At 38.5% G+C, this 13,030-nt stretch overlaps 1 protein-coding gene across 4 annotated transcripts in view; it reads left to right on the top strand.

Annotated features, from left to right (window-relative positions):
- The window catches only part of Stau2 (staufen double-stranded RNA binding protein 2), a 329,426-nt gene that overhangs the window by 58,222 nt on the left and 258,174 nt on the right, over positions 1-13,030 (top strand). For all 4 annotated transcript variants that reach the window (XM_017802151.2, XM_008848890.3, XM_029553988.1 and 1 more), the window contains exon 3: positions 7,093-7,252. In XM_017802151.2, coding sequence (XP_017657640.1) covers positions 7,093-7,252 — 160 coding nt within the window. The remainder of the gene's footprint in view (positions 1-7,092; positions 7,253-13,030) is intronic.

The raw sequence follows: 13,030 nt of genomic DNA, 5'->3' as shown, positions 1-13,030 counted from the left end.
TGCACCCATGTTGTGCAATGCCCGTGGAGGACAGAAGAGGCTGTTGGATCCCCCTGGAACTGGAGTTATGGACAGTTGTTAGCTGCCATGTGGGTGCTGGGATTTGAACCCAGGTCTTCTGCAAGAACAGTCAGTGTTCTTAACCGCTGAGCCATCTCTCCAGCCCACGTCTGACAACTTTTAATATGTGGCTACTAAGTAAAAATTAACCAACAATGTTAATGACTCCCTCATCCTCATTCATTTTTCCACTCTATTGTCATTGAACTCTGAAGCAATTTGGTATGACTTGCATCCCTGTGAATTATTATAACACTGTTGTATCATCTACTTACCTGTGTATAGTTCTCCAATTTTTATATGGATTTTTGTTTTGATTTTTTCCCAAATCTCAAAAGGAAGATTGTTAGAGTATTTAGAATAGAGCTCTGAGTGACATAAATTCTGCTTTTTCTTTGTTTCCTTATTTTGATAAGTTGTCAATATAGATGAGTAAGTATTAAAAAGACTTTGCTGTTGCTGGCACTTCAAGAAGATTTGCTTTGGAATAGATACCACTGAGGAAGATGGTATCATCCAATGACTTTGAATCCAGGTCTTCTTTTTTCATTTTTTAAAATCCTGGTTACATTTTCTAGGCCTGATCTTTGACCTGTACTGCCAGCTTGTTTGGTGTGGGGCAACCGATTTAAAGTGTCAGCTTTCTAATTCATAAATTGAGGAACATAATATTTTGGTAGTATGCTGTAATGGACTGGCAGATTGTATTTATTCTCCATTTTTCTTATTTTTAATACTTTATCAGTTTTATTTTATGTGTATGAGTGTATTGCCTGCATGTGTATAAGTGCACCTGTGTCATGCAGTGCCTGCGGAGGTCAGAAGATGGTGCTGGATCCTCTGGAACTGGAGTTGGTTAGCCACCATGTGGGTGCTGAATCAAACCTGGGTCGTCTGCAAGAGCAGCCAGTGCTCTTAAATGCTGAGCCATCTCTCTAGCCCCCTTTTCTTTTCTTTGAATTATTGATTTATTTTTATGGGGCTTTTGGCTACTCTAACATTCCCACCTCTGAAGAGGTAACCCTAAACTCTTTTAAGGATTAGATACAAGCTCGCAAATACTTTCAACATTTTTGGCCTTTGGAACAGAGTATGTTGCTGAGAGGCCCAAGGACACTGACTTTTAGCCAAGAAACTGGCTACTTTTTTTTGGGATCTTTTTACCCTAACTGCCTAGCCAATTCTTACCTCCTATTCTTTTCACACTATTCTCTGAAGAGGTTACCCAAATTGGCAATAGGGAATTGGGACACAGACCGCTCTGGCTTCTTCCATGCTGAACAGGGATGCAAGGTGAGGGAATTGCGGTACCCCCTTCAGTGGGTCTATGTAAAAGACTCCCAAATTGCATAACTCTAATCTCTAGGGGGAAAAGAAAGTCCTTGAACTGTAAATAGGAGATGTGAAGGAGAAGTAAAGGCAAGAGTAATTAGCATTACAAGTTCTAGACAGGGAAAAAAAAGTCAGAACAGAGCAATTTTCAAATGTTTATATGAGAGTCCATTGGAGTTTCTTGACAAGACCTTCCAAAAGCATCCCTCTATTGGGTTCCTCCTCATTTTTCTGTCTTCCAAGTCGAGCCCCCTTTTTTTCTTTTTGTTTTTAAAATTATTAAATTAAATTAATTTTTTTGGTCTTTTTAAGATAGGGTCTCTCTGTAGCTCCAGCTGGCCTGGAAGTCACTATGTAGACCAGGCTGGCCTTGAATTCAGAGATCCTCCTGCCTCTGCCTCCCAAGTGCTGAGACTAAAGGTATGCACCACCATGCATGGCTTTTTTCTTTCTTTTTAATTAAAATGTTTTGAGAATTTTATACATGAGTACAGTATTTACATCATTTCCACCCCTTCAACTCTTTCTACATTCTCCCCTCCCTCTCAGTATCCCGACCTCTTCTTTAATTATTGTTACACACCACACACACACACACACACACACACACACAAAACAAAACAAAACAAAAAACCCAAAACAAAACAAAAATCCTCCTGAGTCCATTTAATGGTACTAATAGGGCTGATCATTTGGGATTGAATAACATACCAAGGAGCTCGTCCCTAGAGAAAACTGATTCTTCCTCTCTCAGCAACCATTGATTTCCTTTAGCCCTGCATTTAGAGTTGAACCTTGTGAAATTTCCCCCATCATCGTTGGCATGTCAGCTGGTTTCATATAGGTCTTAGTTAGGCATCAATATTTTTAAAAATATTATTTGTATGTGTACGTGTGTATACAAATGGTATACAATATGCTCACCCATGCCTGTGTGTGTGGAGTCCAGCGGTTGACACTGAGTGTCTTCCCCTTTGCTCTCCGCTTTATCTTTTGAGATAGGGTCTCTCATTGAACTCGGAACTTGCCTTTTTTTGCTAGACTTGCTGGCCAGTCAGCCCCTGGGATTTGTCTGTTTCTGCCTCCCATCATTAGGGTTACAACTGTGTGCCACAGTGATGTACCTAGCTTTCCCATATGTTCTGGGGATACAAATTTAGGTCCTCATGCTTGTGCAGCAGGCATTTTCTGCACTGGGTTGCAATTCTTAAGGATCGTATTAATGCTGAGGCACTTAACTTTTATATTATTTGCTAGTAGTATTTAGGACTTAACCTTTTTGGAAAAAGTTCTGTTGAGTATGATGTGATAACCACTGTTCCTATATAGAAATAGAAATGAAATGAGATGCATATAATCTTCTCAGAAGCTCAGCCTCATGACATGGATTATGAACCCTGCCAACCTTTTCTCCAGAGTTTTTTTTTTTTAATGATAGGGTCTCACTGGTTGGTCTGGCATTTGCTATGTAGACTTGCTGGCCTCACACTCATAGAGGTCCTCCTGCCTCTGCCTCCTGCGTTCTGGGATTAAAGGTGTAAGCTATCATGCCTAGCCTATTTCTCAAGATTTTTAAGTTACACAAAATTCAAAACAGATATAAGGTAGAATGACTATAATACTATTAAGATTATTTCATTTACCCCCCTTTCTTTCCAATGGAGGCATTTTATTTAATTTCATTAAAAAATAACTGAACCAGGGTCTCACTAAGGCCTAGGTGGGGCTCAGACTTATGACCCTCCTGCTTTTGCCTGTTCTGTGCTGGGATTACAGGGTGTGCATCACTGCACCTGGCTCCATTGAACTTCTTAATATATCCACTGATAGGTGCTTTGATATGCATCTCTGATAAAGATCTTTAAAAAGCCATACTGTAATTGCACCCAATGGATTAATATACCAAGTATTATATGTTATGTGGTCCATATTTACCTTTTCTCTATTGACACAGATATGTCTTTGTGTATTTGCTTTGTTTAAATAGGATTCAAGCAACGATCACATACTAGATTTGATGGTTATGTCTCTTTTATTTATTAACATTACTTTTCCCTTCTATTCCCCCATTTGTCCTTTGACATTGGTTACTTGAAGAAATAGCTGTTTGCCCTGTAAAATGTTCCACATTTTGCGTGTGGGTTTTTGTTTGTTTCAGATGGAATCTCACTCTGTAGCTCAGACTGGCCTTGAACTTGCTGTTCTTTTGCTTCAGCCTCTAGAGTGCTGGAATTACAGGCTTACACTATCACACCTGGCAGTTGTTTGATAGTTTAGATTTGGTATGAAGAGATTTAATCAATTTCACTTAATAGGATTAGAACAGAATGGGATTTTGAACTGTAGAATGTGTCTTTTGAATGCATTTTCTTAGACAAGATTGAAACCACCACTTTCGTATGTGCAGTTAAGTAGAATATAGGGAAAGCGATTGAGGATAAGGAAAGAGAGTTTAGGGTAGAGACAGTAGGGAGAATGTAAGTAAAAACATGGGAGAAACCTGCTTTTCTGCTTCAAAGCAATCCTGATTTATTTCATAATTTAACCTCTATCAGAAGTACTGTTCTTGCTCTATTTTATGTCTTATTTTTATGAAAAAAATCAAACATTTCCAGTATCCCACAAAATTTTCTCATGCACCCTAAAAATCTGACTTTCACTGTATCTAGGTAGTTTCTGATCTGTTTTCTATGACCTTAGGTAGTTTCTGATCTATTTTCTGTGACCAAAAATTGGTTTCTTTTTTCTAGACTTTGCATCATTGTAATCATTTAGTGTGTACCCTTGTCACGTTTATTCCAATTTTATAGTCATTTTGAGGTTATATGTATTTTGTGTATATCAGTATTTCTTCCTTTTTATTGTCGAGGGATAGTTCCTTTCTTTTTTTACTATTATAATGAAGTTGCTTTGTACACATCTTAGTGGAAGTATATAGTTCCACTAATCTAGGAGGGGCAGGGGTTATATTTTACGTAAGCAGGAGGCTGGGTAATTTATAAAGCAAAGAAATATATTTGGCTCTGTCAGGTTCTGGAGGCTGGGAAGTCTCAGATCAGGCTGTGTGTTAAGAGCCTTCCAATTCAATCATCCCATGATTGGAGCCAGATGGACAAGAGAATACAAAGAGCAAGAGGAGGATGAACTTGTTCTGAACAAAGCTACCCTCTGTAGGAACCCACTTCTGTGACAGTGGTATTGTGACAGTGTAAGAGCATCTAGACTCCTCATGACCTAATCCTCTATTAAAAATCTTGCTTTCAATACTGTTGCATTGGGGATTACATTTCCAGCTCAGGGATACATTTAAATCATAGTATAGTCCATAGATTTCCCTAGATTTTCTGTAAATGCTCCTTTTTTTTCTTTTTAAATTTCTATCATGAATCTAATTAAGGCTCATGTATTCTATTTTTAATCACAGTTTTTATTATTTTCAAAAATGTTTTTACTAATTATTTGAGAATTTCATACAGTGCATTATCATCCTCTCCTAACTCCTCCCAGATCCACCCCCTACCTCTGCACCTCACCCCCAACTCCCCCACTTTGTGTCCTTTTTTTTTTTTTTTTTTTTTTTTTTTAAATAACAACCCATTGAGTCCAGTCTGTGCTGTCCATATACTCCTGGATGTACGACCATTCATTGGAGTGTGGTCAGCCTACCAGGGGCCACATTGTTAAAGAAAACTCTTTTTCTTCCAAAGCCACCAACAACTGTAGCTCCTCAGCTAGGGATAGAGGCTCATGAATGCCTTGTAACCTTCCATGCTAGAATGTTGACTAGCTTGATCTTTTGCAGGTCTTCTGTAGGCTACCACAGCTGCTGTGAGTTCATGAGTACAATGGTCCTGGTCATGTTCAGAAGATACTGTTTTGCTCTGGTCCTCCCCAACCTCTGGCTCTTACAGTGTTGTTTTTTTCACTCTTCTGAAATTGTCCCCGAGCCTTGGGGAGTGGGTGGCTCTTTAATGTCTTTTAATATGTAATGGTTTCCATGTATTCTTTTTTTTTTCTTTTATGACACAGACATTTTTGGAGTTTAGGCTGATTGTCTTAATGAATAGCCTATAATCAAGATTTAATTGTTTCCCTCATGAATAGGTTCAGGTTAAAATTGTTGTCCAAGCATAGTGTAGAGTTGTACATGCTTCTCATTGCATCATATCTGTGGTGTACAGTGTTGGGTAGTATGAATATTGATGAAGCTAATGTTAAAAGATATTTTATTTATTGCCGGGCGTGGCCTTTAATCCCAGCACTCGGGAGGCAGAGGCAGGCAGATCTCTGTGAGTTCAAGGCCAGCCTGGTCTACATAGTGAGTTCCAGGACAGCTGGGGCTACAGGGAGACCCTGTCTCAAGAAGACCAAAAAAAAAAAAGATTTTATTATTTTTATGTGTATGAGTATATTGCCTGCATGTGTATAAGTACACCTGTGTTGGGCAATGCCTGAGGAGGTAAGAGGAGAGTGTCAGATCTCCGGGAACTGGAGTTAAGATGGTTGTTAGCTGCCATGTGGGTGCTGGGAATCGAACCTGGGTGCTCTGCAAGAGCACAACCAGTGTTCTTCACTGCTGAGCCATCTCTCCAGCTTCTAATACTATTTTTTCAAAGTGTATAGTGTGTCTATGTGCATGTGAGAGTATGCACATTGTATACACACGTGTTTATGTGGCGATCAGAACTTGCTGTTGGTTGTTTTCTCTATTGCTCTTCACCTTATTTTTTGAGACAGGGTCTCACTGAACCTGGAGCTCACTGACTGGGTAAGACGATCTGGCCAGCAAGCCCATTGATCCTCTTGTCTCTGCTCCTCACTGCTAGGGTTGCAGCATGAGCTACACCACACCTGGCTTTTTATTTATGTGGATACTGGGGATCTGAACTCAGGTTTTCGTGTTTGCCTGGCAAGTGCTTTACAGACGCAGCCATCTCCCTAACCACATCATTTTTGTTTTGAGACAAGAGTTTCACAATATAATTTAGGCTGGCCTTGAACTGATGCTTCTCCTGCCTTAGCGTCCTTAGTGTTGGAGTTACAGGTGTGTAGCCGCATCCCTGGCAAAAAGATAGTTTTAGCTGAAATCAGTTGAGGTAATTGCATCTAAGGGAAACCCAATGAAAGGGTAGATCCAGTGTAGACCCATTGGCTGAAAGAGGAGGAAGACTGGAGAAATATTTATGAGGCTAAAGTGGATAGAATTTGCTTACTGGCTAAATGTTCGTTGTGAGAATTGAGTTTTATGGTGATGCAATGCTTAGATCACCTAAATTACATTGTGCTGAGTAAAACATTTAAGGTATTAAAATTTGTAAACTTGCTATTTGAACTGGGCTTTCTGGCTTCTCTTTAGTTTCTCTTGTTTGTTCTACTTATTCTACTTTGCTGAGTATTATTTGAATGACATTAACAATGTGATTCTATTTGTAAAGAGATTTTTTTTTTCCCCCTTGATCTGTTCTGTTCAAAATGTATACTTAGAACTGCTAAGTCTTTGGATAGGATCCAACAGTTTGGTACAATCACTTCACAGTCTTTTACTAGGTAGAATAAAATTTTTTGTTACTGTTGCTGCAAATGGTCTCTGAATTAATTATGCTAAGACTCTGGTTCTGTGGTATGTTTATTTTTCTCTCAGACCTCCGTTTTAGTTCCTGAAAAATTTTGTAATGTTTTCTTTGTTTGTGTTTTTCCAAGATGTTCTCAGTGCAGCTGAGTCTTGGTGAGCAGACATGGGAATCCGAAGGGAGCAGTATAAAGAAGGCCCAGCAAGCTGTTGCTAGTAAAGCTTTGACTGAATCTACGCTTCCCAAACCGGTTCAGAAACCACCCAAAAGTAATGTTAATAATAACCCAGGTATGGCATTGACTGGTTCCTTTTGTTATGTTATGAGCTGATGTGATACCCTGTGTGTTTCATTTGTGTAGCAGGCAAGTCATACGGTCACATCTATTAATAGTGCATGCACATACACATGCAGACTATATACCCAGACGCACAGACACTGACTTACGCAGACACATGCAAAAAGACACAGACACACACACAGACTCACATACACACAGTCTGGGTAGTGGAGGGGGCAACAAAGAAAATAATACAATTGTTTTGAAAATTCACTTTACTGGATACTATAGAGATACATTATTTACTTGAAATGTTAGCAAAAGCACATGTGATACAAAACACAGGAAATTTGTTTCTTCTAAAGTAAAGAAGTGATTCATTTAAAAATTCTTTAAAAATATGCAATTTTTTTTTTTGTCTTTTGGAGACAGGGTCGCCCTGTAGCCCCAGCTGTCCTGGAACTCACTATGTAGACCAGGGTGGCCTTGAACTCACAGAGATCTGCCTGCCTCTGCCTCCCAAGTGCTGGGACTACAGGCCTGTGCCACCACACCTGCCTTTAATATGCAATTTTAATAATTAAGTTGTTCTTTTTTTTAGTTTAATGCAAAATTATAAAGTTGGTCCGTAGGTATCTTATCAGATACTTTGTTGGTGTAAAATTTTAGAAATGTCTCATTCAGTCCAGAACATTTTATGAGGTTTATTAAGAAATTTAAAAAAAAAACATTGCGGCTGGAGTGATGGCTCAGTGGTTTAAGAGCATTGGCTGTTCTTGCAGAAGACCCGGGTTCGAATCCCAGCATGGTGGTTAACAACCATCCATAATTTGAGTTTCAGGGGATCAATGCCCTGTTCTGTTCTCCACAGGCGCTGTACAACACAGGTGCACTAACACACAAGCAGCAATACACTCATACACATAAAATAAATAAATAATTAAAAAATAAAAGAAATTAAAAAAATATAAAGCTACCCACGTACAAAATACTTAAAATACTATTCTAACTGTAAGGTCCTGGAACCATTAATTTTATTATTTTTTTGTTTTTATTTTTTTATTATTTTTATTTTATTTTATGTGTATGAGTATATTCCCTGCATGTATGTAAGTGTATTCACACAATACACAATGCCTGCTGAGGACAGAAGAAGGCATCAGATTCCCTGGAACTGGAGTTAGGGATGGCTGTTAGCCACCACTTGGGTGTTGGGAATCTAACCCAGGTCCTCTGTAAGATCAACGAGTGCTCTTAACTGCTGAGCCAGCTCTCCAGCCCCTCCTACAGCCATTTTAAAAAGTGATTTTGATGGTGTACAGTGCCAATAGCATTGTATGTACAGCAATCTTTTGTGAAGAGGCAAACGTGTGTTAGACATAATGCATTAACTGATACTGTGAAGTTAATAAATTTCCCCTAAGTTTACTCTCAGCCATATGTCCATTTACTCATTCATTAACCTGTTAATGTCAGTTCTTATGTTTAAATTAACATTAATGTGTGTTAGGCATTTTAATAATAAAACTCATTTGCTTGCTAACAGTGACTCCTCACTCTGTTTAATTATAGTCCAGTGTTTGTACTCATACTTTGTCACAGTGACTGCTCTGTCCTTGGTAGATATGTTCTGCTCTTTTAAGGATTTCCTGAACTTCATGGCTCTTAACTGCCGAGCCATCTCTCCATCTCCTACTTTTGCAATTTTTAAAAACTTTATTACTGGATGATCATTCATGTCATAGTACACAAGTATTTATTAAGTACTTGCTTTTATATGTCTAAGAGGTATAAAACCTCCTTTTATGTGAGGATTTTATAGTATTATACATAAACATAGCTTGGTGGTAGACATTAAGTGCCAAGTTAGTAATAGCAGCTATTAATATTAGAGGCAAAGATCTCATAGACTGAAATAAGATATAGACCTTGAATGAAGAGTTGCCAGGAATAGAGGAAAGGAATGTTCCATACTAAAGGAAGATGAAGAAGGGCATGAGAGTAAGGCATGGGGGTAGGAATTTGGACAGTAGATTTTGTAAAAGCAGGTTTTTTTGTGTGTAATCTTTTTAAAATTAGCATCGGCAAATGACTCGTAGGAAATTAAGAGTAAGACATAGGTAGGGAGTGGGCACTCTGATCTACTCAACCCCCAGCCTTTTCCCTTTAGTTTGGGGGTACTTAGTATTTATCAGAAGGTGGATGATAGGTTGAAAAGAATATTTTAGCATGTTAAATTTGACATGTGAGTGGAAGGTGGAAGTTGCTGAAAGTAGGGTGATTAGCTGGGAAATCATTGCTAAGCCTTTAAGCAAAGAAAGAAAAGAAAGAGAACTATAGATTGAGTGCTGTGTGTCCTACTCTGCAAAGGCTTGGGGGTGGCATTTGGATTAGAGTAGAAAGAGCTCTCCAAGGTGCTTAATGTAAAGCAGGATTTGTGTGCTGAGCTCTGGTTCCTCTGCTAAGGGGTAGAGAATTATAAAAGGAAATACCCTGGAAGAGTCAAAACAAGACAAGAGGAAAGTCTGAAAGCCCAGTGGAGTTGCATTTACTCTGTGGAATGTTGTAGCAAGCTGAAAAAGGAACAGATTATTTGAAGTAAGCTTTTAAAATACAGTGTGATACTATGTACAGGCAAGGGCAAAAATTAAAGTTGCAGAGCTTAATAAAGCATTACCCCATGAAACATTTTACCACAGGCTCTGCCATCACCTCAGAAGCTTCCCTGCTCCTTCAGTAGGTTAGCGCTAAAGGAAACATCGTTTGGAGTCCGTCTCATTACTTGTGCCTGCTTATTGGAATTATGCATTACTCTGTTGGCAGCTTCTTTCTCACATTCCTGATTTCTCACATTCTTGATATTCATCCACATTGTGTTTAAAATGATATTTCTTTGCTATGTAGTGTTCCATTGCATGAATAGACTGTAACTTGAGTGATACTTGGATTATTTTCAGTTTGGGGTTATTTGAAATAATGCTGCTATAAACATTTTTGTCTTTACACATTTCTGTTAGGAATGTACCTAGGTTTGGAACTGTTGGTTAATAGGTTTCCATGTGTTCAGTACTGATGTATAATGCCAAACACCTATATTGGTGTATTTCCACTAGCAGTTTGTAAGAATGTTCTGTGTTCCTTTTTAACATTTGATATTTTCAGCTTTCAATCTTTTGGCAATTATATGCTAGAAGTTTCAATAATAATTCATTGTTGTTGGGCACGGTGGTGCACGTCTTTAATCCCAGCACTTGGGAGGCAGAGGCAGGAGGATCTCTGTGAGATTGAGGCCAGCCTGCTCTACATAGTGAGTTCCAGGCCAACTGGGGCTACATGGAGACCCTGTCTCAAAAAAAAAAAAATTCTTTGTGGTTTTCATTTGCATTTCCCTAATGGCTAACAAAGGTGCCTGGTGAAACATTGTGTGCCTGTTGATGGTGTCATTTTTCTATTGACATTAGGATAGGCTCTATTGTAAAGGGCCACTTGGCCTATTTTTTCCATTAAAAGAAACCCTACATTGTTTTAAGATTTCTTTTCTATTTTTTTATTGACTTGTGGATTTCTTACATAGTCTAGATTCATACCCCTTATTCAATATATGTAGTGTAGATATCTTTCCATATTCTTTAAAAAATTTTTAAAAATTTTTGATTAATTTATTTTATGTCTGTGTGTATTTTGCTTGCATGTATGTGTGTGCTTGGTGCCTGTTGAGGCCAGAAGAGGAAATTGTATCCTTTGAAACTGGAGTTACAAGTGGTTGTGAGCTGCCATTGGGTGCTGGGAACTGAACCTGGGTCTTCTGCAAGAGCAGCCAGTGATCTTAACTGCTGAGCCATCTTTCTAGCCCCAAATTTATTACTATTTTTTTTTTATGGTTAGTGCTTTTTTATATGTTTCTTGAGAAACCTTGTCTGTTGCAAGGTTATGAAGGTAATGTCACATTGTTTTTAGTAGAAGTTTTACTGCTTTGTCTTGCTAATTGAGACCTAGAGTGTTAGGAGTCAAGTTTTATTTATATGTGTTGTTAGGTGGAGTTTGAGATTTGTCTTCTTTTTAGTGTTTGGTTGTACAGTTAGCTGAGCACATCTGCTAGGAAGATAGTCCCATTGTCTCTTATTCTTTTATTTTTTAACTTTTAAAATAATTTCAGGCTTATATAAAATCTGTAGAAATAGCCTCAGTGTACCTTTCACCCAGATATCCCACTGTTAGTTCTGAGCTTTTTTAGGAATAAATTATAGGTGTGCTATCCCATGCCTCTGAAGTATTTCAGTGTGTATTCTCCCTTGCTCCCTCCCTGTTCTGACCAAAAACAACTTAGGAAAGGGTTTATTTTATCTTACAACTTCCAGATCATACACAGCTCATTACTGAGGGAAGTCGCAACAGTAGAGCCCTACCTGACCTTGAGGTCACTATTCTCTCGCTTCTGGACCTGGAATATTTTGAAATGATTCCCAGATCTCTTACTGTGTCATAAATACTTTTTAATATAAAGGCTATAAAAAACCCTAATCATAACATCAGTATCAAGCAAAGAAAACAGCCAATTCTATAACATTAAAGAAATGTCCAGAGTTCCCTTATTGTTTCATTTTTTTTTCATAGTTGGTTTGTTTTAATGAAGACTGAAACAACGTCATTTGTTGCATTTAGTCCTACAGCATCTCTTTAGTTCTTTTTTTTTTTTTTTGGTCTCCCAGTAGCCCCAGCTGGCCTGGAACTCACTATGTAGACCAGGCTGGCCTTGAACTCACAGATATCTGCGTGCGCCACCATGCCCGGCTCTTTAGTTCTTTTAAGATATGATGAACTCTTCTCCAGCTTTCTTTTTCCCTAGGCATTATCTTTTGAGCCAAGTCAGTAGTCCTATAGAGTTTTCCACATTCTTGGTTTTGCTGAGTGTACATCTGGTGTTGTAGAGCCTTTATGCCTTGTTCCTGTAAACTGATAACCCAAAGGCTATACAGCTTCAGGCTCCATGTCTTTGGCTATACTACCCAATAGGTAATTCTGACTATTTCTTGTACTAGATCAGAGGACAATTTCTTGTGGTCTCATGCGTTTCAGATTTCTCAGTGGGTTCTGGTATTGTTAGCCCAGTACATTTGTTAGCAAATTCCCCATTAACTTCTGACCTTGTAGTTATAGTAGCCTGCTGGTTCTGTTGCCTAGAATATCTGCCCAGAATATCAGCAGTTGAAAGCTGGTGATTGTTGGAGGACATCATTCTCTTTGTGTTTGTAAGCTGGAGTTCTGGCTATCATGAAGAACTTTCCTCTCACCATCTGCTTGTTTATTCAGGGGATGCAAGAGAAAAGCAAGATAAGCATTGGATCCCCTTTATCAGTATCATGTACAAAACTAGAATTAATCTTTTCTGACAGAGAAAGAGACAGAGAGACAGAGACAGACAGAGAGAGAGAGAGAGAGAGAGAGAGAGAGAGAGACAGACAGACAGACAGACAGAGTGTTCATGTTCTAAATGGGGAATTATAGGCCAAACTCTAATTGCTAATAGAATACTTGGACCCTTTTAAGTTGTCAGGGATATAGTATAGGAAATACTGTATTCTTTTTTGAAAATTCCATTTATTTTTATTTTTGAGACAGTCTCGTGTATCCCAGGCTGGCCTTGAATTCACTATGTAGCTGAGGATGATCTTGAACTTCTGAACTTCTGATCCTCCTTTATCCACCTCCTGAGTGCTGGGGTTCCAGGTGTTTGCCATCATGCTCTGTTATTTTTTTTTTTTTTTTTTTTTTTGAACAGGGGTTCCCT

Source organism: Nannospalax galili, unplaced genomic scaffold, assembly GCF_000622305.1.
Source record: "Nannospalax galili isolate Female #2095 unplaced genomic scaffold, S.galili_v1.0 scaffold102, whole genome shotgun sequence".
NCBI classification, from domain to species: domain Eukaryota; kingdom Metazoa; phylum Chordata; class Mammalia; order Rodentia; family Spalacidae; genus Nannospalax; species Nannospalax galili.
Note: the sequence above shows the minus strand (reverse complement) of the source record. Positions and strands in the feature narration are given on the sequence as shown.